A 27156-nucleotide genomic window follows, 5' to 3' on the forward strand; every position below is an offset into this window, starting at 1 on the left:
AGAGCAGCATAGGGGAAAGGGACCTGGGGGTCCTGGGGACAGCAGGGTGACCATGAGCCAGCACTGGGCCCTTGTGGCCAGGAAGCCAATGGTACCTGGGGTGGGTTAGAAGGGGGTGGTCAGTAGGTCAGAGAGGTTCTCCTGCCCCTCTGCTCTGCCCTGGGGAGACCACACCTGGAATATTGTGTCCAGCTGTGGCCCCTCAGTTCCAGCAGGACAGGGAACTGCTGGAGAGAGTCCAGCGCAGGGCAACAAAGATGCTGAAGGGAGTGGAGCATCTCCCGTGTGAGGAAAGGCTGAGGGAGCTGGGGCTCTGGAGCTGGACAAGAGGAGACTGAGGGGTGACTCATTCATGGGGATCAATATGGAAAGGGTGAGTGTCAGGAGGATGGAGCCAGGCTCTTCTCGGTGACAACCAATGATAGGACAAGGGGCAATGGGTATAAACTGGAACACAGGAGGTTCCATTTAAATTTTAGAAGAAACTTCTTCATGGTGAGGGTGGCAGAGCCTGGCCCAGGCTGCCCAGGGAGGTTGTGGAGTCTCCTTCTGTGCAGACATTCCAACCCGCCTGGACACCTTCCTGTGTAACCTCATCTGGGTGTTCCTGCTCCATGGGGGGATTGCACTGGATGAGCTTTCCAGGGCCCTTCCAATCCCTGACATTCTGGGATTCTGTGAAATCTTGAGAAACAACTGGCAATTTTATCTCCTAGGTCTAGTAGAGGTTGGTACAACTCTGCTGTTCTCATATTTTTCTCCAACACCTCTATCCTCATTAGTCACAATTTTAATCCGTACCTTCCTCGTCTTACTCAAAATCAGTTGCCTCATGGAAAGAAAACCCACAACACTCAGCACAATATTAAGATTACTGCAAGAAAACAGCACCCAAAGCTCCAAACACCACACATGAGGTAAAGCAGACACCTGCAGCCTCAAAAAATTGGCCCAAGAAATCAGGAATAAAACACAAAGGAACCAAGTACCCTCTCGCATGCAGAGCTGGGAGGCTGCCCATTAGTCTTGGATTTTCAAAAACAGTCATTAATGGAAACAGCATTTGTTATCAGGCACCTTAAATAAGCCCTCTAAAAAGGGCAGGTGCATTAAGGTACTAATGAAGAGACACTTAGGCTTGATACAATCAAGCATCTTTTAGAAAATGCTTAGCTAAGTAACAGTCAGAGAATCAATTTAAAAAAACACAACGCAAAAACTACTTGTAGTTTTCCTTTCCATCCAGCTTTGCTAATTAAAGCATCCAGTGAACAGGACATCCTCCAGAAAGCAACTTCTTAAAGGCCGGAACAGAATCACACAGATATTCTCCAGCCTATTTCACCATTTTCCTTAAGCTATAAAAAAGTGCTTTTAGCAAAAATACCCCCAAGGATACAACAGCACAGCCCCTTCGGGCAACTGGTTTCAACACCCAATAGACCTGATCACTCATAAGGAAGGATGTCCCGAGTCATTTTAATTAATTATATGGCTTGGATGCAACCCAGAGAATGAACACAGGGTAAGATACAAAACCAGAAGGCGCAGTCTCCAAATGAGTGTCTGAAAGCATCAACAACAGCAAATAATAGTCTATAGATGCTGTTTTGCTCATCTTTTACATGGGCACTCAGCAGAAGCTGTTAGGAAAGCATCGTTATAAATGAGTGGTTAATTACTGCCAGGGATTAGAAATGTGCTACAGCAAACCAGAGGACACAGCACTAGCAATAGGAAAGGCAAACAGACTTAAACTCTGCATGTCAACAGTCTAAAATCATTTAAATCAAGACTTTAAGACCGGAACACTTTAAAAGGGAGAAAATTAGGCCAAACAAGCTGAGCAGCGGAACAATATACAAGTTAAGTCTGAAAAAATGAATAGTCACACAGTAGAAACATAATGAGATTTATCTTAGATGTGATTATGTTTGATTTAAAAACCAAGCAAAACCCAAATCCTGAGTATTGCCCAAAGAAAATCTGTTTAACGGCCAGTTGGGCATGAGTGAGGACAGTAAAAGGGGAAGAGAAGGTCCAACATAAGTATAGAACATATAAAGAAAAGGGGGGGAAGTGACAGATAGAAGATAATGCACTTCCACAGTTCCTCAAGTACAGTGTTTTATCTGTCTTTCCATATAAGGGTTAAAACCAAGGGTAAAAACTGCTCAGATATAGCTTAGTTCTACACTAAATTCTGGGGTTTAGCATAAAAATCACTTGGAAAAGTTCTCCAAACTATTTTCTCCAATAGCTTATGTGAATATTTTTTAATCCAACAGGGAAACATTAGAAAATTTTGTCTTTGACAGGTTTTGTTTTGTGCACTTTTGGGGTTTGTGGTTTAGTTGGTTTTCTTCGGTTTTGTCTTGTTTGGGTTGTTCTGGTTTTCTGGTGGGTGGTTGTTATTTTGGGGGTGGTTTTGTCTTTTTCCTCTCCATCAGAAGCACTAACAAACTGGTTTATCCCAAATCCGCATTGCACATTCCTCTTCCCCTTCACATTAAATCAAGCTGATGCCTCTTGTCCCGAAAGGCTGAAAACCTTCCCTCCATAAAGGTATTTTACTTATTGACCATTTTCTACCCAGCCCTTGATTTATCCCAACCTAGAAAGTGTCGGAGCCTTGAATCTTTGAGCCCCCCCCAACCCAATTAGATTTAGTAGAACTTAATAAATAAAACCCCAAATTATCAGAAAGTAACTGGCAAATGCACGACACTACCACACAACTCTTTTCCTTTGGGAAAACACTAGGGAGTAATGGAAAGAAAACCCAAAATGGCACAACACAAAGACAACGTATAGAATATCATAGTGTAAAATAAGTAGCTATGGGCTTCTATCCATTCTTCTATATCACATTATTAGAAAGGCTCACAACAAAGCTGACAGAGCAGTCTTGAAAAGAATTTGTCATATTTTCCATATTTCAAATGTACAGTGGACAGTATGTTGCTGAAATCACATGTAAAAATCAAGAGGGGATAATACCAATATGCTGCATTACTGACAAAGTCGCATTTAAGAGCATCACACCAGCCACGGCCAGAAACAAGACAGCTTCATTTTTGCTGGAAAAACTATTTCATAATCACTTAGTGAGTATTTTCTTGCATTTATCACTGTTGCACCTGGTATGGACAGAGCATCGGGGCATCTAAACCATCCACCTGATCCAACAAGGCAGTTCTGGTGTCCCCGAGCACATGAACCAGCTTGTTTGGGATGACGAGTTCAAACCCACCATGTGGCAAAGCTTTGGAGATGGTCAAGTGGAAAATGTCACAAGGAAAACTCACGGCCAAGCTCTAACAGCCTCAAATATTGAATCAGAAAACAGAGGATGGGAACCTGGTACCATCACAAGCTGTGGGCTTAGAAACACATCGTGGGTCTTCCACAATTAAAACACTTATCCCACCCACATTCCAATTCAAGATGTAAAATATGCTAATATGATACGCAAATATCCTCAATTGATTCTTAATAAACACCCTGGTTTGGTTGATATCTGAATTCTATACATCACACAAAAGACATCAACATCAACAGTAGCCATTTCAGTTGAACAGCGGAGAATATAACCCTAAAACATCAAATCCATCACTCTTAATTTCAAAAGAGTGGCCAACTATATAAATGACAGGGTCTCGCTCCTGAAATAGGCGACTTGAGGTCCAGGTTACAAGAAATCAATAGGAGACAGCCCACGTACACCCACCCGTGATGTGTCTTTATGGAGAAGCTTCAGCTCCCAAGAGCTGTCAATCAGCTAACAGCAAATTCAAAATTCAAATATAAAATTCCAAATTTCAGCTTGCTTTGGATATCAGAAGCGCTATCCAGGACTCCTAAATACATCAGTTTTTAAGAAAGCTGTGTAAATATTCAGTGCATGCTACAGCAAAAAGCAAGATCTCTAGTTCTGAAGTCAAACTAGTATTTCAATGTCAACTGAAGGCACAGCAAATGTATTCAGTGTGCTTCAATTAGGTGACAAGCCAATGACACTAGCAAATATACTCTTCCTTCTTGAATTATTTTGGAAAGAGCCTGGAGGTGCTGGTGGCAGCACACAAGGGGTGGAACACTTAGTGTTTGAAATCTATGCTGGAAATACTATACTGTTTCCTATCTTTTACCCTATAAATAGCCCAAATTAGCCTTATGCTCCATGCAAAAAATAACGAGGCATCCCTTCATTCTGCTAATATGAAATAAAAAATTTCAGAAATAAGTTATATGTTCTAAAGACCAAAGTACCTGCTTCAATAACAAATGTAACCTTTTGACACCATTGGAAGTTGACTGACGTTTGTACAAGTAAATGATCAGAAACAAGTGTCTGTGTGTGCTGGAACAGTCGCTGCCATGAGTGACCTAATAACAGAGAAGAGCAACAAGACTGGGGAAGGGACTTGAACACAAGCCCTATGGGGAGAGGCTGAGGGAGCTGGGCTTGTTTAGTCTGGAGAAGAGGAGGCTTAGAGGTGAGCTCAGCACTCTCTAGAACTACCTGAAGGGCAGTTCTAGCCAGGTGGGGATTGGTCTCTTCTCCCAGGCATCAGCAATAGGACAAGGGGCCATGGGCTTCAACTCTGCCAGGGGAAACTGAGGCTGGAGATGAGAAAGCAATTCTTTGCAGAGAGAGTGGTCAGGCATTGGAATGGCTGCCCAGGGAGGTGCTGGACTCACCGGCCCTGGAGGTTTTGAAACTGAGATTGGACATGGCACTTAGTGCCATGATCTAGTCAATGGACTGGAGTTGGACCAAGGGTTGGACTCGATGATCTCTGAGGGCTTTTCCAACCCAGTCGATTTTGTGTGAATTCCACATTGCCCATATTCATTTATCATAACCCAAGGATCAGGGCATTAGCAGCATTTAAACTGGTTTTTATTTTAATTATTATTTCTGAAGAATATTATAAGAATAAAGTCTACTTGCAGGCTCATACAAATTTAATTATCAAGACAAAGCAACTCTTCCATTTAAATTCAGAATACAGACACTTCCTATAATCACGGATTCAGTCCAAATATGAAGTGCGCCTCCAAGGACAGAAATCTGTATTAACTGTTAAATATTGGTAACGTGAAGCAATACTTAAGCTTGTAGGATAATTAAATACAAAAACAATGCAATTAAGTGTGCATAATTTAGAAATATTCAATATTTCATTTTCCAAAGGCGCTCTCGCCTACATTGTAAAATAGATAAAGTAAATGTGAATATCAATCAATTAATACTGATTTAAATTAAAAATAAGATGATACGTGATCTAGAAAGAATGAAGCAAGTTAATTCAAATGATATTCGGAAAATCCGCTTTTCAGTATCCCATTATAGTGGTAACTTCAGCAGTAAATCCCAACAACAAGCTTATGAGAGGGGCTGGAGAAAACAGGGGTGATGAGGATTACAAGGTTCTTTCCCTGTGATCTATTGAATTGGGTTCTGCCTGGGCTTAACAGCTGCATTTCACAATAATAATATGTTATTCATTAAATTCTTCCGCCAGACTTTGCAATTACTCAAAAAAAAATTACAGGTATTCAAGGCAGAGCAGCAAATCCTCAAAAATCTGTCAAGAATTTTCTTCCAGAAGCTTCCAATTAATTACAAAAAATAAGCATAATTACCACCGAACAAACACCCTGTCGTAGAAGACTTAAATTTGATATAATGGGTGACAGATACAGGGAAGCCCTGCAAGAGAAGAACTATGAAATATGGTCAATTCATCTTGAAACACATGACAGCAGCTAAAATAAGTCATTTACCACCAGTAAATTGATTAACTTAAAAACAGTTACCGAAAATATAGATAATTCTTCCTTTCTCCAGCAATTCCTGTTGTACCAGCTACAGGACTATGGAAAGTTTTACTGTAACTTTTAAAACTGTTCTCAACACCCTTAAAAAGTTGTGAATCATCTCAACCAAACCATATTAATAACCCATCCTTCTCACCCACCTCCATAATATATCTATATAAATGAATTAAGTTAATTCAGCAGCTATTTAGCCATAAATCACTTTGCTGTCCTGTTCATATAAAAAATAAAGAGGTAATAATGAAATGGAAGTATTACAAACCTTTAAAACATCACTGGCAAAACACCCTTAGATGGTAAATCAGTTGCTATTTCAGCTTTGTGTGCTAGTAATTCCTTCTGTACATACACTGTAAAGCTTTTCTTGCTGGATACAATAGATAAAAGCATCAGTATGCCACAATTCAAACATCTAATAATATTTTAAGCAATGATGGGAAAGACATGACGCTTCTGTTTTCAAGAGGACAAAGCACACACCGTTCCCTGGGGGCAACTCCAATTGTCGGGTTTCTGATTCTTCTGGTTCATAAGTTCACTGTAAAGCTGTTTTATCCAACAACATGGGAAAATTTCATAGAATCATAGAACTGACTGGATTGGAAAAGCCCTCAGAGATCATCCAGTCCAACCCTTGGTCCAACTCCAGTCCATTGACTAGATCATGGCACTAAGTGCCATGTCCAATCTCAGTTTCAAAACCTCCAGGATGGTGAGTCCAGCACCTCCCTGGGCAGCCATTCCAATGCCTGACCACTCTCTGCAAAGAATTGCTTTCTCATCTCCAGCCTCAATTTCCCCTGGCAGAGTTTAAGCCCATGGCCCCTTGTCCTATTGCTGATGCCTGGGAGAAGAGACCAATCCCCACCTGGCTAGAACTGCCCTTCAGGTAGTTCTAGAGAGTGCTGAGCTCACCTCTAAGCCTCCTCTTCTCCAGACTAAACAAGCCCAGCTCCCTCAGCCTCTCCCCATAGGGCTTGTGCTCAAGTCCCTTCACATTTACTGGTATCACTTCTATTTCCTTGGACACAATCATCTCTAAATTCTTCCACCACATATCTCAATGAACATCTCCTACCGCTATAGAACACAGTGCAATAATCATGTATTTCTATACATAATAGCCAAGTAGGGGGGTTTATAAACTAAAAGTCTCCTTGGATTTACGTTTTAACATCACCACTTATTGCAAAGAATTACTAACTGCTATTGCACAGGCCAGCACTCCCAAATGGGACTCTCAAGGTTACACAAACAGCAAATTTTGATGTTCAGTTCATCTACCACCATCATCTTTAAAGACAATTCTCCAGCTGTGATTGCACATTATCAGTAGCACTGAAAAGTCTATTTTCTCCAATTATAGCCCCAGATTGCAGTTGCCTTGGTCAGGAATAAGAAGACTCACAAACCTGCTCATCAGGAATAAGAAGACTCACAAATCTGCTTATCAGGAAGATCTGTGTTGTGGTTATTTTCACATTCCTACCCATTGGTGGGAGCACAAGCTCAGAGTAGCTCTGGGTATTGAATTTTATTGCCAAATGTCTCTGTGCCAACTGTTTGTGGGGCAGGGGGCTCGGTGGTTCAAAATACAGGGTACAGCCCTTGCTACCAAAAAAAAGGCAATGAAAACTTTTAACAAGTGACTGAATGGGATAAGTTCACATGAATAGGTAACAGGGTGAAGAATCATGTTATTTCCTGATACTGTGCATTCTATATACACAGAGCAAACAACTGTACACACACAAAACCCCTGCACACCTTTTCCTCTTTTACAGAAAGTATCTGCAGAATATCTATTTTTATTCACCCCACTTTTCCACCTAAATTTAAATTTTGAGTTCCATTTGCACTCATTTCTAACTTGAAAAGATTTTCACACCCTAATATTGTGCCCATGTTTTTCTAGCAAACCAATCTGAACAATCACCAGTAGCAAGAGGGCAAGCAAATTAAGAACGATAACTACAGACTATTTGCTGGAGCACACGGCTTTGTGACCATGATATTACAGCAGCCTTCTGACATTCAAGCCCTTCACTACCACTTACACGTAGAAGTAGTTACATATATACAGTCCTAAAATTACATATGGCCTTTTGACAGCAACCACGAGGCTGCTGTGGCCCCCAGTGAAAATGTGTTGGACACCCCTGGCTTAAACTGTTTCCAAACCAGCTACATACTCCCAATGCCAAAGCAAATTCTCTCTCTGCTTCGTAAAATTAAAACCAACAGTATTATCCCTCCTGTGAGCAACTACACTAATGACAACCTGGTTCACCAGTATGAAGATAATGTCATATAACACTGGTCAATGATAGGTAAGCCTGGTCGTTAAATCATATCAGGAAACACTGCAATAGTACCAGTGTCACTGATCCATTTACAAATATTCTGAGAACATGTAAGAACATTAATTATCCTTGAGGTATCTACTGCTCTGATAATAATTTCGAATTTTACTCTGAGGAAGGTAGAACATAAAAACAAATTAGATAAAGGCCATCATGGAAGTACACTGTGAAAAAACAAACAGTAATAATGTCTTGACAGGTGAAGGTTATAGGAAAGCATTTAATCCAAAGATATCGCTCAATCTGCTTATCCCATTAACCAGATTTCTCAGAGGCTGGAGTTACATGGAGAAGTAAATCAAAACACCAAAATTCTACTTCATATGCTTAAAGCAACCTAAAAAACTTAACACTAAATTTAAATGGAGTGAATTCCAGCAGAAGCTGCTTGTTCAGCATAAAGTGTAACCAGCACCATATCAAGTCATTATTTTATCTATCCATGAGATGGGCACTGAAACTGCGCACCAAGTCAGAAAGGAACCACTTCACCTCAAATTAGCTACAAGGAAGCTCGCACCACTAAACAAGTGGATAGAGCAGCTGTTGTGTGCCCAAATCTCATCACCTCTCCGTTCATTCAGGTTATAACAACAGGCTGATACATGGGTGGTTTGTACCAGTGCGAAGAAAACAGTAATTCCCCAATTTGTTTATTCAGCTGAGATGCAACTTAGAGCACATTCAGTCCCATCACTGCTGACTCGAGGAGGATACAAGGAAAAGAATTTAAACAGCATTTTAACAAGGTCCTGTACATGAGAATCACTGACTTAGAAAGGGAAACACAGGACAATCTGTAAGTACTTTCTTATGTCTTGAGGATAATGTTTCTAGTTTCCTACATCCCATACAGCAGCATGTTGATCTTAGAGAAGAACCTCAAAGTCAAGCTCCAGTAATGAAGTGACAGAACATATATAGCATGTAATATTAATGGTAGGACACTACAAGTCAGATAAAACACTTGCAATATATGCACTAAACAAGTACCAAGGGCATTTGGACACTATGCAAGGATACGTTGGTGATTTTAAAAGCTTTGTAATGCATCTTCCTTCAACACATCTTTATATTTAATCATCAACAGGCAGCTACAATGTTGTCAATTTTGACCTGAAATATCTTCAGCCCAATATTTAGCAATCTATTACCACTTCTAATAACTGGAAAGAGACTGTAAACAATATGAAACTGCAATGTTTACAGCTATTTTCATTATTCAGAAATTATAGAAAAGATAAATGTTGAAACATTCTAAATTCTTGCAACAATAAACCAACACCTACATTTTTAATAACAGGTAATGAGAGCTGTTAACAACAAGTTTTTCAAATGGCTGGTCTCTAAACTGCTGTAATACTTAAAGCATCCCCACCAACAGCTTTTTAGTGTTACCAGTTGTAAGTAGTAAGAAAAGATAGTACAGAAGGATTCAACTCCATTCAGGAATTCAGATTCAATCCCATTCTAGGAATTAACTGCCTTGAGTCACCACCAAGTAGCACATTAACCAGCATGAATGAGAAAATACAGGAGCCAATAGCACTTCAAATACTAGAAAGTGAATTCAGGAATTTAATAAAAGGTGCAGGGAAAAATAGTCTGTTCTAGAAGGCAAGAGGCCAGATGCAACATTACAAAGGAGAAAGATGCTTCCAGCTAATACAGAAATATTTGAGACTCACTTGGAGTAAAAAATCTCTCGTGCAAATAGCACAGATTAAAAGAAGCCACTGTGTTCAGCAATCCCTTAGACAGACAGACTGCCAGTCAGCGCAGACTGGTCCTCCGTCAAAACTTAGTGGACAAAGTGATGGGATGTCCAGTTCTGATTCTCCAAGAACAGACATGGACCTGCTGGAGAGGGGCCAGAGGAGCCACAGGAATGACCCGAGGCTGGAACAGCTCTGCTGGGGACAGGTGAGAGAGTTGGGCTGTTCAGCTGGAGAAGAGAAGCTCCAGGGAGACCTTAGTGTGGCCTTTCAGTGCTTAAAAAGTGCCCATAAGAAAGATGGGGACAGACTTTTGAGCAGGGCCTGTTGTGATAAGACAAGGAGTGATGGTTTTAAACTAAAGGAGGGAGATTCAGGTCAGACGTGAGGAAAAAATTGTTGACCTGAGGGTGGTGAGAGCCTGGCCCAGGTTGGCCAGAGAGGTGGTGGATGAACCATCCCTGGAGACATCCCAGGCCAGGCTGGACGGGGCTCTGAGCAACCTGAGCTGCTGAAGATGTCCCTGCTCATGGCAGGGGGGAAGTGGGGGAGCTTTGACGCTCCCTCCAACCCAAACTACTCTATGATACCATCTCCTTCTTCTATTCTTTAAATTTATATTTCAAAAACCAGGTAGCAATATCCAAAAACTGCAGTTCTCAGTCTGGTGTTACCCAAATCTTGAGTGATACACCTCAACATGAGATGATTCAAAGAAAAAAAGAAAATCCGCACACATGCAAACTCATCTGAGAGAACAATAAATCGTAGCAGTAGCTGCAAGAGCACAGTGTTCCCCTGAGGGAGAAGAAAATAAGTCTTCTTACCTCCTGTTTAACTAAGAAACAACTTAGCACAAAGCTTTCAAGAAGCAGCAGAACACACTTAACCTGCCTGATCTGACAAGCCATTAAGAGTTTTAGTAACACATCGCTGCAGCCTGGAGATGAAAGAATAAAACACAGCTTTGCTTTTCATTGTAATGTGATGAACCATACATTTAAGGGATCCTTTAATATCACACTGGAGATTCTCTAACGGGTAAATAAATTGAAATGGAAAAATAGCATTTACTACTAAAACCAGAAGGTTTTGTTACTTGCAGGTCGCCTTGACCTGCACAGTCTCTTATTAGTTCACTGGAGACTTGGTTTAGAATATTTTGATATATTTTCCCCTTATAGCAGTCCCTCACTTGTCATTTTATTGACAATTGTAGTCAGTGAAGAAATAATTTGCATAAGAATATTTTCTTATAAAACCAGAGCCGATGCTATGGAGTAGAATGACAATTTTCATGCAGTGTTATTAAGACTAATACTGGTGAAAGCAAACACTTCTAATTCAGTCATTGCTTTCATTTTATCATAAAATCATAAATCATAAAATAACTAAATCATTCCAACCGCTTCAAATGACTTCTATTCGAACAATCGTTTAAATTACATAGCCTTTTCTCTTAGCCAGCTATCTGGTCTTTTCACAGAATGGACTGGGTTGGAAAAGACCTCAGAGATCATCCAGTCCAACCCTTGGTCCAACTCCAGTCCATTGACTAGATCATGGCACTAAGTGCCATGGCCAATCTCAGTTTCAAAACCTCCAGGGCCGGTGAGTCCAGCACCTCCCTGGGCAGCCATTCCAATGCCTGACCACTCTCTCTGCAAAGAATTGCTTTCTCATCTCCAGCCTCAATTTCCCCTGGCAGAGTTGAAGCCCATGGCCCCTTGTCCTATTGCTGACTGCCTGGGAGAAGAGACCAATCCCCACCTGGCTAGAACTGCCCTTCAGGTAGTTCTAGAGAGTGCTGAGCTCACCTCTAAGCCTCCTCTTCTCCAGACTAAACAAGCCCAGCTCCCTCAGCCTCTCCCCACAGCGCTTGTGTTCAAACCTCATGTTTTAACCCACAATCTGAAGAAGGTCTGAGAAAAATAAAGGAGAAATAACCGGGGTTTATTCTGCTGCCCAGACACAGCATGGACTAGAGAAGGCAAAGGCTAAAATGCCATTGGATATATTAAATATCAGAGTTATTACAGGCAACGGTAAGCACATTCAGCTCTCAATATGATCCAAAAACTCAAGCACGTATAAACTCACATTTCTGCAAGAACACCAACGGGATATTTCAAACAGGGATTGCAACCAGTGTGTCCCCAACAGGCATCTTCTGTCCAATTCTGATTTCCAATGGATATGTCATTGAGATTAAGAATAACAACATTAAAAAGGGGTAGAGAGAAAGGGGGAAACCAATAGCATCTTGTCAGACAGCTCTTTATTCAATTTTAACATTAAAACCACAAAAACTCAAAAATTCTTTCCACAAGTCTGCCTCAAACATTAGATAAACTAGGGCTGCATTTTCAAGAAGTGCAGCCTAAGTCAGGGCTTTGTCTATGCTTAAAGGTCTCAAACTCTGCCAGGATTTAACCAGTACTCAGAACTAGTAAAAGGCAATGGCACCGAGTCCATGTGTAAATGTGTCACCATTTAGTGCTTAAACCTCATTATTACATGCTAGTTTGCAAAAGGCTCCGTGAACTGTGCACATTCTCCAGGTTAATTTTTGTCTCTACGTTTACAGTTTCCCTGGCTTTCTTAATTAAGCTTATTGCAGCATTAGAAATTAATACAACTATCACATGCCAGCCATCAATAGTTTCTCAACATGATTTTCCACAAACCGCTGCAAGATGCTGGTTTAGCACATACAAATCTTGAATTCCACATCAAGAAGCGGGTGGTTCGAACCTCTAACTCAAAGCAATTTCCACGCAAATATTTTGGATGTGCTTGTTGTACCAGCTATGACTAAAATAGCTTTATATGTGTACCGCACAACTACCCAAAGATTATTTTCTTAGAGAAAACGTCTGCTCAGTAAACCCTAATAGAGCACATGCAGCCTTAAGCAGAATAGCATGAAATTTAATTTGGACAAATCCACTTGAGACCGAAAAGTGCACAATATGCGGTGCCTAAGAATTACCTGTTCCTAAGAATACAGGGAAACAGTGACACTTGTAAATAGATGCCCATCGAAAGATATATTCTGTCTGTGTGCAAAAAGCCGCACACACAGAAAACCATTTGTAAAACATAAAAGCTATAAAGGAAGCAGATGATCATGGCAATAAATCTGCCTCAGCTAAAGACCTGGTTACTTATGCATACGAGTAGGACGGGACCTGACACTGGGTGATTTTTCTTGAAATTTCATTTGGAATATCAGAAGTTCTCCATCAGTTGTAAAGTGATAAACCCTAAATACATCAATCAAATCTCCACTTCAGATTTGACAATATTCATGGCTTTCTTACCCCAACCCTCAAGGAGGGAGGGAAGGAAAACACTACAAGAACCACACACACAACTCAGTCCCACAAGCTCTCAAATACTTAATTCCCCCATCTGCAGAACCCTTGAAAGCCTCAAAATTCATTTCTTTAGTTCTCTTTACGACACTGAATAACAACAAATAAAGCAATAGAAGGGAAGAGGGGGGTTGGAACCAATTATTGCAATTCCAGCCTTAAATGCCTCCCACGCATGAACCACTTCCTTTTCATACGAGGTTTAAAATAATCATTTCATTACAATAAAAGGAGGAAACAACTGCACTAACTTCAGCCAAATTTATATTGTGCTAAACTCCAGGTTAACATTGTTAGAAATGCCATTTTGAAGCATATTTAAGTGTGTGGATGTCATGCTGTCCATTGCTACACTGAGATATTAATAAGGTATTGCAGGGGGCTGGATGGGTTGGCTTTAATTGTAACTACTAATTCACTTGAAAAAGTTTGTTTAGAAAAACAGTTTCTTTCCTTAAAGACCATAAAATATTTTATTTATCAGCATTAGTGTTGGTCCACAGGATACTCAAAATGCAATTAAAGTGGCAGCTGAGGGGCAGTGTTGAGGACAAAACCACTTTGCAATTGGACAAACATTGGGACTATAATATAAGCGAGCACCCAGGCTTTTCCATTCACACCTTGAAAAATTCCTGTTCCTAAGATGAGCATTTGTAAGGTTCAGGATGTCCCTCTTTCCTAATTACGTACCTGTTCCACATTCAACAATCCAAGTCTGCTCAACAATGAAATAAGGACTATTTGCCTCCTCTAATACACTCATCACATCCACCCAACCCTCCATTAATTACACACCATCTTCTCAATGACATTAATACTGTATTTAAGGACACAGTGAACTAAACCCTTCCATAGCCCTCAACTCCAAAATACTATCAACTAAAAGAAACATCTATAAGCTGCTTTACCTGATATTTATTCCTTCTAATTCCAATAGCGTTTTAGAAGGACATACCCATCCACCTGAACGCGTTCACAGAACACCTTGCCTGCCACATAGACAGTAAAAACTGGAATTTATGCAATACTTGCTTCATCTCCCATGCATAATTCCATCTTCCCTACGCTCCTGCAATCCAGTGACACAAGTGTCAGAGCGAACTAAAGATTTGCTGTTCCAGTGACAGCATTAAAGTTGGGTGTCTTTAGCAGTCTAGTGAGTTACAAGACGTTTCACCTTTTGATAATAAAATACTTCCATCAATAGCCAACCTTTAACCCAAAGAACATCAATACACAGCACTGAAAAATCAAGTTACCTGCAAGAAATTCAGTGACAAGCAAGTGGCAATAGAAGAAGCCACAGAGAGCAGGAGCGAGCGCTGCAGCATCACACACACAGAAATACCCAGGACAGCTTGCTCCAATTTAAAACATGCATCAAAAAATACCAACCCTGAGCAGACCACGGCCTGGGTGTCAGAAGCAATGACATTCTGATGGAACTGCCCTTCATACATGTCCATGTATTATAGCCTATTATCTGCTTGCTTCATTAACAGGAGTAGGATGATCCTCACCCAAACTGCCAAATACTCTTTGGAATTTATTCTTGCTGCAACAGCTGCATTAGAGGCTTCCATGACTTTCAGATAATCAAAAATCACCAGTATTTCTCATAAATTTCTCTGCATCCCTTTGAAATCTTTATTTCCCACCCCAGAGTCTAGAAGAAATCAAACCCACAAGTATAATATTTAAAACAAAACCAGAATTATTCTAAACAACGCAAATCTTGGCCTTCCAGGCTACAAGTGGTCAATGGGCCAGCTCGGTCTGACTGAGGATTCCTACTTGATTTATTCCACAGAGGTTTTCAGTACCAGTCAAGTTTAAAACCTCCTTCTCAAGAGTATCCAGAGCTGTAGCTGAGGAGGGCAAGTAAATGTGACTGAATGGAGAGGGCAAGCTCTCCTGGCTGCTGCTACAGGAAGGAAGGTTGAAAACCAACATCAGTGGCTGAATGGAAATGCTCGGGATATTTACAGGTATCTCACAGCAAACTAAACAGCATAGTCTACCTCCTTTTTCAGCATGTGCAGACATAAGGCATTGTTACAACAAAAAGGAAAATATATACATTAAAAGGTACAGAACTAACAGGATTTGTTTGCAGACCATTCTTGTTAAATTGGCATAAATTCAGCCAAACTCTCTAAACTCCCACATACTCAAAAAGTAAAAATAAAAAAAACAATTAAAATTTACAAGCAATAAAGCAGAAAGTCCCACAACGGTCATCATTAAGTAGACTAGTTTATTTTTTCATTAACAGCTGACTATTCATAATGATTAGTACCCCCAGTACACGCTGTGATTCTTCAGGTAAAAGCCAGACAAGGAAGAAGGGCAATGACTTTAAGATCTCAGCCACGTTCTCTTGGGCTGCACATTGCAAGAGACCAGTCCAGGTGGTGACATCGGTCTCTGTCCACATTATAAGGATTAAAAAAGCTCCGTTGCACTTAGAAAACTTATTTTCACACCCTACCATGAAATCATATGATTATTCGGGTTGAGAGAAGCCTCAGGAATTCATTTTGTCCAACTCTGTGCTCCCAGCAGGATCAGCCCAGATTGCTCGAGGGTTCATCCACTCACACCTTGGAAACCTCCACAGATGGAGCCTCCCCAGCCTCACCAGGAAACCTCTTACAGCACCTGACTGGTCCCACCATGACAAAGGATATTTTTTCCTTCAAGCTACTCTGAATCTCTCCTGCTTTCATGTCCACTGTGTCTTCACTTCACACAGAACCATTGAATCATCCCAGTTGGAAGAGAACCTCAAGATAGAGTCTTATCATAACACTTCCAGCACTAAAACATGTCCCCTATGACCCCATCTAAATATCTTTTAAAAACCCCTCCAGGGCTGGTGACTCCAGCACTGCCCTGGGCAGCCTGTTCCAATGCCCCACAGCCCTTTGGGGAAGAAATTGTTCCCACATCCAACCTCAACCTCCCCTGGCGCAACTTGAGGCCGTTTCCTCTGCTCCTGGCGCTTGTTCCTGGGGAGCAGAGCCCGACCCCCCCGGCTCCAAGCTCCTTTCAGGCAGTTCAGAGATCAGAAGGTCTCCCCTCAGCTCCTGTTCTCCAGGATGAACCCCCACGTGCCAAGTGCTCCTCAGACTTGTCCTCCAGTGTCCCCACCACCTTCATCACCCTCCTCTGAACTCTTGATTCATCTCTATGATTTATCACCACAAAGATCTGTTGGCAGCTTCTCAACAAGCCCCATAGGTCGGAGAAAGTTGCTATCAGGCATCTTCAAAACCTTCTCTGTTCAACCTCAAACAAGCCAAGCTTCCTCAGCCCCTGACCTTGGCTGAACTTGTTCCAGCTGACTGAATGGCCGAGGGTGCCTAAAACTGGATGCAGTATTTGAGAAATTATCTGTAAAGCGCTGAATAGAAAAGGATAATCAAATCTCTCCATGTACAAGATGTGTTCCTGCTCATACAGTCCAGGATGCTCTTAGATGTATTTGCCACCTGTGCACAGAGCTGGCTCACACACCATGCTGCCCACTGGGGTGCTCAGCCCATTTTCAGGACAGCAAATCCCTATCCCTGCCCACCCCAAGCCCAGGCGCTGCTCCTTCCTCCGGGCAGGATTTTCATTTCACCTTCTTAATTTCCATGAGGTTCCTGTTGGCTCCTTCCTCCAGGTCCCTCTGGGTAGCAGCTCTGACCTCAACCACACTGACTGCAGCTCTTCAATTTGGGATGAAATGCATTGAGGAGCACATACTCCACCTCCTCCAGGACACTGACAAAGCTGCTTAACAGGACAGATTCCTGCAAAGCCCCACATGATACCAGTCTCCAGGTAGAATAAGACACATTAACCCAGACCCTGATCATCCAACCACTTCTATTATATTTTAAGACCAACCTGTTGTCTGGTCATCCACACCGCAACATCCTAACTTGGATGTAAGAATATTGGGAGAGGTGGTGTCAAACACCTTGCTGAAGTTGAAGGAAACGGCACCTACTGTCCTCCTCTCATCCACAAATCCACTCATTTCATAGCCTGCCTGTGCTTTCAAATCCTGTTGACCTCATTTTTGCACTTGAAGCTCCATGACAAGCTCCTTGTTTAACAAAACCAGCCTCCAAAAAATACCTATTTTCTTAAGTACTGCAATGGGCCATTTTTGCACTAAGAACAGGTTGTCCTTAAGAACCTCACAGCTTTCTTGAACTTATCCCTCAGAGCTGCCATCACACGATCCCACCAACTCTTTTCATAAGCTGAAGTTTGCTCTCCTAAAATTGAGTTAAATCCTGGCTACATCTCCAGCTAGAACCAAATTGTTCAAATACTCACTCCTGTACACCTCAACAACACTTGAACATGTTTGATTGCACCAACATACCCTGGGCCACTGAAACTCCATCACAAGACAGGGACATCAACAGCAGAGGGTACACAATTAAAAGTCCTCATTATTCCATACAAATGAACAAGGCTAAGAGATTTTTCTCCACTGGAAATACAAAAGGTCTAACCCAATTTCTGAGGATTTATCAGCAGAACTCACTTGGTTACACACCTACACAATACATTGTACTTTATGACATGGGTCCTCTACCAATTTGCTCTCATGAGGACAATATAGTTGCAAAAAAACAAATAACACAATTAAAAATATATCAATATAGAGAAAAACCCCATTTCCTCAGTGTAATCTGTTTCTGCAAAGGGAAAAAAATCTGAGATGCAGAGACTCTTAGTATAGCCTTTGTTTTTTTTTCTGTAATAGACTATTAGCGTTTTAGATATCCACTAAGCTAAAATGAATTAAACTATTTCCTTTGTCTGTTATGAGTAAAGCTTTAGGTATAATGCACACTCAGGAAAAAAAAATCTCATAGTCTGACCCAATTACTTTTCATCAATATTGCTTGAGGAATTACAGACATACTTTAAAGATTCTACACTTGTTAAACATTTCAGTGCATTTAATATTATACAGAAGTCAAAAAACAATCCTGGCCAACTAGGATGGTTTAAGATGTAGTATTTAGATGTCAGATTTCATTCTAAGTGTATGTAATTTCATTTTCCGATCCCAAACTCAAGTCAATAAATTCATCATGTATTGGCAAGCAATAAGATAGACATTCTCTCATGTAATCTAATACCTCATTGCTCCACCAAAAGCTATCAAAGACTTGATTTAAAGCAAGGGCTGGTTTTAGTAGCTTCAATTTGATTCCCTCTAGACACCTTTATTTTTGTAGAAAAGTTATATTTGTCTGGAATATAAAAAGATATAAATGCAGGCTAACAAACTGTCAAGTTTCAAGTTGCCCAGCTGGTAATCCAAAAGGCAGAGCCAGCTTCCAACCACCACCAGCTCTTGGAAAACTCTCTTCAGAGACAGCAGGTGATCCACTGTCAGAAAAGCAAAGTCTTGAACACCAGATCCATCAAGCAGAAGGAAGGAGTTATCTGGAAATAGGGCTCTCGTTAACAGCGCAATGAGCTTCACCAAGAAACCAAGTCCCAGCACTGCTGGATCATGGAAGGAAGATGCTCAGAGGTGGGATCCAGCCCCCACAGCCACCAACATGCTTTAGTTCAACATTAAGTGATCAGAGCTTCAAAGTGAGTGCCCTTCCTGTAACGACACCTTATCAGACAAATGTGGACTCTAACATACTCAATTTGGCTGTAAAATAAACATATCAGTAGACCCACAGCAAAGAAATGCTATAGTTTGTAGTTCTTCTACAAAAAAAACACTCAGTGAAAGGGGAATGGATGGTATGGAAACAAAGACTTCTGCATAACTTAACTGCCTTCAATATAAATAATTTTAGCAATTAAGATATAAGACCAATTATACCTTCCTGGGGAAATACAAGCAATTCACCTAAATCACTAGTTCTTCCAGCACAAATAGACATGAGGTTTGCCAAGCTTGCGAAGGGCCAAGCAATTCATTAAGCCTATCAATTAATAAAAAGAAGGACTATTTCCAAAACAAAGAGAAACAAAATTATGGATCAAGATAAACACACACCAAGAATTAGCAAATTATTGCCAGGGTATTGCAGCCATAAGCTCTAGTCACTAAACCACAAAATCAGATGCTTATTCACAAGATCATTTCCATAACTCAGGTGGAAGAATAAAAAAAGAAACAAGCACAACCATGAAATTAGCTCGGATGTGCAATTATTATTTCATATAAATCCTCAACCTCAAATCATTTCTTCACTAGAGTAACATACCTGCATATAATGAGAAGGCCACTACTAAAAAAGAAAACAAGATAGACAATCTGGCAGCACATAAAAGAAACTACAGCCCTGCTCCATTCATTAAATCAGAAGCAATTTTATTTGGCTAACTACATTTTACAAGCCAGGTGACAATTTAAGTCACTTTTACCACTGATCTTTTCCTTGTCTGCACTATGCCGGTCTTCCTAATCGTAAAATTGAGCAACACGGGGAAAGGGACCTGGGGGTCCTGGGGACAGCAGGGTGACCATGAGCCAGCACTGGGCCCTTGTGGCCAGGAAGCCAATGGTACCTGGGGTGGGTTAGAAGGGGGTGGTCAGTAGGTCAGAGAGGTTCTCCTGCCCCTCTGCTCTGCCCTGGGGAGACCACACCTGGAATATTGTGTCCAGTTGTGGCCCCTCAGTTCCAGCAGGACAGGGAACTGCTGGAGAGAGTCCAGCGCAGCCACCAAGATGCTGAAGGGAGTGGAGCATCTCCCGTGTGAGGAAAGGCTGAGGGAGCTGGGGCTCTGGAGCTGGACAAGAGGAGACTGAGGGGTGACCTCATTCATGGGGATCAAGATGGAAAGGGGGAGTGTCAGGAGGATGGAGCCAGGCTCTTCTCGGTGACAACCAATGATAGGACAAAGGGTAATGGGTTCAAACTGGAACACAAAAGGTTCCACTTAAATTTGAGAAGAAACTTGTTCCTGGTGAGGGTGGCAGAGCCTGGCCCAGGCTGCCCAGGGGGGTTGTGGAGTCTCCTTCTGTGCAGACATTCCAACCCGCCTGGACACCTTCCTGTGTAACCTCATCTGGGTGTTCCTGCTCCATGGGGGGATTGCACTGGATGAGCTTTCCAGGGCCCTTCCAACCCCTGACATTCTGTGTGATTCTGTGAAAACTGAAAAGCCATCTCCTAAAATAACACCATTTGGGCGCCCCAATATTTGTAAAACACCCTTGTGCTGGATTTGCTTGACATCATTAGATGCTCACACTGCACCTTTTCATCCCAGTATTGCTGGAGGGCAATTCATCTCATCCTGGAGTAGAATTTTCAAATAAACCAGAATAATTGTCCACCAAAATGTCTTCATCTTTTCTCTGACCACAGAGGGAGCCCAGCTCAGATATAGACACCTACACCACCTTCAATTAAGCCACAGAAAACTAACATTCTAAGCTTCAGATGAAATAAAGATGCTATGTTCTAGTCATTCAGGTCTTACTGCAGGACCCACTACAGCCACAGGACTGGTTTTTAATCAGTGCTGAGTTTGGTGGGATTTTTTAGATGTCTCAAAGCAAAAGGGAATCCCTTGGGGAACAGTGATATCATTAATATTTCTAGAGCACTGACAAGAAGCCTCACTTGAACCTTACAGGTTCCACACAGACAACAAATACAAATCGCATGCTCCACCCTTGGCTATTCATTTCCTCTCTTTCAGTAATTATGTCATGTTCACTGTGCTGAAATATTTTAAATTAGACTCCAGGCTGCCTGGCACAAAGCTTGTTTGATGCATTTGAACAAGCCTCAATAATGAATAATAAAATATTAAGCGAGCCATCATTTTGAGCCATTGATCTGTATAAACTGTGACTTATTTCCACTACTTCCTTATAGGAAAATAGGCAAACATTGTAAGAAAAATATGCTAAGTATATTTCAACAGAAATTCACTATACTAAAATTCAGTGTCAGTTAAGTATGCAAGATGCATCAAGTTCTAAAGGGAAGATTATTTGAAATGGATATGTGCTTTTACTGTTGGATTATTTTACTTTTTTAAGCCTTCAACAATGGATAACGCCTCAGAAAACCAGGTCTAATAAACACTTGTGGTTTACACTTTAATGTCTGAAGAAAATAATAAGTCATTTAACTCCTCTAAAAGCCTAGAAACTACTTCTTCAAAAGGCGACATGCAAAAAGTTAATGTTAAAAAACAAATCGCCTTACAAAACGGCAATGAGTCCATTACAATGCTCTGAATGTACATTTGATTTTCTTCGGCACATTAAAAACCAGAAAACCACGGGTGTACCTGCACCAGATCCTGATCGGTGCTGAGACTGGGGTCTTCCACTAGGTGAAGAAGGTTCCTTCATACGATCAATGACGCTGTCAGAGAGCTGAAAAATATAAACCCCAACCCAGAGTCAGACTGCATCTCCTCCTTTAGCCCCATTACCGCGCTCTTCCCACAAAAAAAATGAAATACAACTTTATATAAACAACAGAGATTATTTGGGCTCTCACAGAACACACGGAACTGATGACAAACTAAAGGATACAGGGAACAGAACAAATTAAAAATACCCTTTGAAATATCACTTGTAATTAATGAGCCTTTTTGCCTTTCTCACTTGTTTGGCTGACAGTCAAACATCCCACAGTGCAGAGCACCTAACCCAGGAGAAACCTCATCCTGACCAAGCCCTTCAAACACTTGTGCAACACCAGTGGTCACAGCAAGGGCCATCAGCCATCGAGTTCATTCTAACATTGACGCCAGCACACCTAGAAATACTCTCAGAAATTATGCAGAATCAAACAGAATTAGAGAAATGTCCAGTTGCAGATTCTTGTAGCTCACAGGAAAAAAATGAACAGAAGATAAAGAAGTTCTAACATTAAACCTTCTGTTTTCCAATGTATAACTTTCTATTGGTTCCCTCAAACACCAACTCTTATCAATATAGGGTTTTGACTGCCCATAAAAATTAATTTAATTAGCTAACTCTTTACAAACCTACAGCATGATGTCTTGCACTGGCAGAAATCTGTTACCTACATTTTGCTATAATCTGTAACCCAAAACACAACTTAGAGTGTAAAAACCCTTGCGCATAAAATTACTTAAGCCGGTACTAAAACTCTCAGCTTAACTTCACAGGTAGTTTCACATATGTAAACAGATCCACTTCTGGATGCCCTATTGACCAACACTATTTATTCAGTGAAGTTACATCTTCCCAGCAGCTGTAATATTACTCAGTTTTTACTTCCATTATTTCAAGACACAGGATACTTTAGACACTTCAATAGCACCTCCCAGTACCTCAGCACAGTTCAGAGCAGATAAACTCTGCTGTGAACACTTAAATTACTGTCACCTATTTGCCTGAGAACATTGAATGACCAGAACAGAAAAATATCAGTATGCTAAAATCAGCAGCAGTTACTATCAAAGTTCATTCTGCAACACTCCTCCCTATAAGGAGTAATTCTTAAAAAGCTCAAAGAAAAGTTATTCTCCTTCCCGATATAACTATGGTGTCTTCCATTGAACCATTTATAAGCTGGAAGGTTTCTCAGTGTTTTGTGTCACAAACTACCTTCTGGTATATAACAGGCAACAGCATGCTGTAAATTGAGGAAAAAATGGGAATGTTTCTGCAGATACATGAGAAGTCAGAAAAGAACACAGGAAAGGGAGGAGCTATCAGATGTAGAGGTCAGGGAAAGACAAGACACACTCTACAGTTACACATCCCTCCTACGAGTGTTTTACCACCCAACCCTGGTATCCAGGCAGGGGATTGAAACATAGAACAATTGCAGTTGGAAGAGACACTCATAATCATTGAATCCAACGATAACCCAACTCTGGTACTAACCCGTGTCCCTAAGAAACTCGTCTAAACATCTTTTAAACCCCTCCAGGGCTGGTGACTCCAGCACTGCCCTGGGCAGCCTGTTCCAATGCCCCACAGCCCTTTGGGGAAGAAATTGTTCCCCACATCCAACCTCAACCTCCCCCGGCGCAACTTGAGGCCGTTTCCTCTGCTCCTGGCGCTTGTTCCTGGGGAGCAGAGCCCGACCCCCCTGGCTCCAAGCTCCTTTCAGGCAGTTCAGAGATCAGAAGGTCTCCCCTCAGCTCCTGTTCTCCAGCTGAACCCCCCAGGTCCCTCAGCCACTTGTCCTAAGATCCCCCTCACCCAGGGGGTGATTCCTGCACGACAGAGGCCTCTAGACCCAACCCGAACACCTCGGCTCCCACCGGTGCCATGAAAAACCCAACGGAGAGATCAGAGCGGTAAAGGGGCGTAAGTCCCTGTGGGAGAGGGGATGGAAACAGAGGAGAGCGATCGTGAGAGGACGGGGCGGCGGGGGCAGAAGATGAAGAAAAAGGCGAGAAAGGGCCCGGGCCCAGCTCGAGGCAGCCTGGCCGAACCAGACCCCCTTGTGTCCCCAGCGGGAAGGCCCAGGGGGTCCCCGCTCTCACCCGCACGCCCTTGACCACCGTGATGTTCTCATTCTCATCCGCCTCGAAGGTGACGCGCCGGGTGCTGCTCCCGCCGCCCATCTCCGCCCGGCGCCTCCAGGCCGCGGCCCAGGGACAGCCCCAAGGAGACTCGCTGCCCCCGCTGCCAGGGCACCTCGCAACAATGCCGCCTTCTATTGGCGCGCCTCTGGCTTCGCCCCGCCCCCCGCGCGTAGAACCCCGCTTCCTATTGGCTGCAGGGCCGTAGCCATGGAAACCGCGCACACCTGCTGAAGAGCGGCGGCGCGCTACCCGGAAAGGGTGCGGAAACTTTTTCGGTTCAAACTTCAGCGGGGGCGCGGACTACAAGTCCCAGGATGCTTAGCGGCAGGAGGCGGGGGCGGGAGCTGGCATCCCCGCGCGGTGCCCTCTGGGTAATGTAGTTCGCGCCGTCCCCGGGCCGCTCCGCGGGCGGGGAGGTGTCGTCCGTCCCTCATGTCTCTCCCGGGACACGGCCCCGCTCTGAGGGGACTTTCGGGATCCCTCCAGGTTCTGCTTGTCCCGCTGGGGCTGACGGGGGGTGCGTTTCCCCCCTCCATGAGCGAGGCTGCGCCAATGGCGCCTCACACAGCCCAACTGTGAAGGTGGGAGCCCCAGGATTCTGCTGGGCCTCAGCTGCTCCTTCATCCCCTTTTCCACATCACAACGGCATAAAATGACCATTAGCACAGCCCCTCTGGGCATGTAATTTCCTTTCCGAGTGATGAATTACGTTAGTGACGCATAATACGTTTTCTTTTCAGGCTACTATATAGACCGCAACAGTTTCTGCCTGTTTTGTGAGGAAAATCCCCCCTGTAGATCCCGCGGCCTGTCTGGATGGCCAGAATCACAGAGATATGTGCTGGGAAGATGTCTGAAAAGAGAAAAGCTATTATTTAGTGTATAATACAAGAAAAAGTGTTGCATTCTGGATGCCAGTGGTGTCAGCCACATCTTTGAACTTCTCCAGCCTAAACATGAGGTAAGAAGTACCTTTACATAGCCAGACTATACAAATATATATTGTTTTGTCTCTCATACCATCTGGCCTCTTCACTTTCTTTACCCAATGAAGCTCCAAACTCCTGCTGAGACGTTTGGACAGGAGCAACGTGCAAATAATAATAACCACAATATTTTGGAAACGCGATCTTTTCTTTCTCCCCCTTCCAAGTCCGTCATCTTTTCGGCTTGAGAAAAGATCAGCTATTTGTACTGAAGTGACACCGAATCCTTCAACTCCTCTTGCAAGAAATTTGTCCCAAAGTATTTACGGAACGCTCAGAACAGATGATTGCAGCCTGTGTCAACTGACGCATTTCATTTTATTGGAATCAATGCAAGCATCGTGTCGGCTGCATCAACAGAACTACTCACGTGTCCTTGATATATTTTCCAGCGATTTCTATTTGGATGTAAAGTGTCTGTCAGGCAACATTTCAGCAGTATCTGCCTTCCTTGGGGCTTAAGATATTGCTGAAGCATTGGCTGATAGCCACTTTACTACCAAATAAAAATTGCTGGAAAATATATCAAGGACATATGAGCCATTCTCTTGAGGTATATGACGTGATGTTTATGCCAGTTTTTATAGATGTTAAACCAGTTTCTATGAGGGGGCACTATTAGGGATTCAGCTGCGTGTTTTTAAGGCAATAAATGGACTGTGTGCGTATCTGTCTTGATATGGCGTGAGCACCGACAAACTGAGGGTATTGAATTTTCCTTTCTTCTGCACCAGGAATGTTTTTAGGGAGTCAGAGTGTATTTCTCCAGTTAGTGACGGTGCTGATGTGCAAATGGCCATCTCCAAGCAGCTCTTCTAATATATTTGTCCTCTGTTGGGAGAGTTCTGAGAAAATACTCTTGTCTCGCCGAACAGAAAGATTGAGATTTATGAATTAAGGTTTTAACAACAGCTATTTTCTGCCAGGGGTTTTTTATGATTGTTTTGTATGACTTGAAATTACAGAACACTGGGACGTATGCACAGATTTCAGGAGGGGGAAGAAGAACATTCTTAAGGAACAAGTGGGCAGAAATACATCACAGTATCACAGTATGTTTGGGATTGGAAGGGACCTCAAAAGATCATCCAGTCCAATCCCCCTGCTGGAGCAGGAACGCCCAGGTGAGGTCACACAGGAACATGTCCAGGCGGGTTTTGAATGTCTCCAGAGAAGGAGACTCCATCTCAAGATTGCTTTGGGTCATTTTGATGTGTCCAGGAGGTCCAGTCGCTGTCGAAAGAGCAGGACTGAGGTATCCCAGAATTTATGGCTCCCCTGTAATAGGTGGAAATGAAAGGCTGTGCTGCAGGCCAGAGTTATCTGTATGTCTGAAGTGTTTCCCTGTGGACTGCCAGGCATATTTGAGAGCTCTTTCAAGGACGTTGCTAGAAGAAAAAAGTATTAGAAATTAATGTTAGAAAAGGCTACAACCAATTTGCAGTCTAAAAACCATTCGTTAGCGGCTGGCAAATAACCTCATGTCTAGTTCACACCTCTCACAACAAATTTGCAAATAGAAAAAGAAGTTGTTTTGCAGATAACTTCAAACAATTTGTGTGCTCCCACTAATAATATTATAATATTTTAAGAGTCGTGTCTGTCAATGTGGTGCACAGATTGGGCTGCTGTGTGGCACAGAAAAACACAACCTAGTTTAAACTAACTAGTGCAGGCAGCAGCAGCAATCAAAAGATCAAAACAGGGCTCAGCACAGCATAATTTGTTCCTGCTTGGTAGCGTTAATCAGTCTGCAGGAATTCTGTGCCAGGCGTTTCTGATACGTGTGTTACCTCAAATACCTGCGTCCCGCTTCAGTCAGAGCAAAACTCTCCAAATACACAGATAGCGAAGTGACCTGCCCAAGGTCATTCAGTGCCAAAGCAGCAGGACATTGGTCTTCTGTATCAGTTCTCTGCAGTGGTTACCAGAGAATACATTTCTATCAAGAGAAAAAAGATAATGCGAGAGCGGAATGACAAATAAAAATGTAGCAATCAATGCAAACCCATTATCTGCTTCTGGTTCGTGTTTGATCTGAACCTGTTTCTGAATCGTATAAGTGGAAAATTCATCACAAGCCAGTAAACTTCAGGTGTTTCATTGTGTGGCTGAAAAACAAGCAGTATCTTATTAGGTTAAAAACATTTACTTCTTGCGATGCTATGTGCTTTTCCAAATACCACACAAATTTTTTGCAGCCAGATTATAAATGCTTGATACTTTGTTAAAAGGGAACGTTTTTGTCCATTCTTCATTTGTCCTGAACATATTCCTTTGCAGCAGAAATATTTCTTGCGCCACTTAATACTCAAACTGTTCACTATAAGTACAGCCAAAGAATAGT

General features: G+C 42.2%; 1 protein-coding gene and 1 long non-coding RNA gene across 9 annotated transcripts in view; one reads left to right on the plus strand and one right to left on the minus strand.

The window, feature by feature from the left end:
- CHCHD3 (coiled-coil-helix-coiled-coil-helix domain containing 3) overlaps positions 1-23980 on the minus strand; it is a 161965-nt gene extending 137985 nt beyond the window's left edge. For 7 of the 8 annotated variants that reach the window (XR_010469726.1, XR_010469725.1, XR_010469724.1 and 4 more), the window contains exons 1-2: positions 23782-23980; positions 21598-21685 (exon numbers count right to left, since the gene is read on the minus strand). Coding sequence is in view for 4 of the 8 variants with exons in the window: in XM_065049324.1 (XP_064905396.1) it covers positions 21598-21685; positions 23782-23862 (169 nt within the window). In the remaining 4 variants the exon portion in view is untranslated. The remainder of the gene's footprint in view (positions 1-21597; positions 21686-23781) is intronic. The other variant, XM_065049325.1, reaches the window with a different exon arrangement.
- Positions 23981-24199: 219 nt separating this feature from the next.
- LOC110360075 (uncharacterized) lies at positions 24200-26816 on the plus strand. Its single transcript, XR_002415719.2, has 3 exons — positions 24200-24404; positions 24564-24784; positions 25775-26816. It is a non-coding gene; the product is annotated as an uncharacterized LOC110360075 (long non-coding RNA).
- Positions 26817-27156: the final 340 nt, after the last annotated feature.

Source organism: Columba livia, chromosome 1, assembly GCF_036013475.1.
Source record: "Columba livia isolate bColLiv1 breed racing homer chromosome 1, bColLiv1.pat.W.v2, whole genome shotgun sequence".
Taxonomy (NCBI): Eukaryota; Metazoa; Chordata; class Aves; order Columbiformes; family Columbidae; genus Columba; species Columba livia.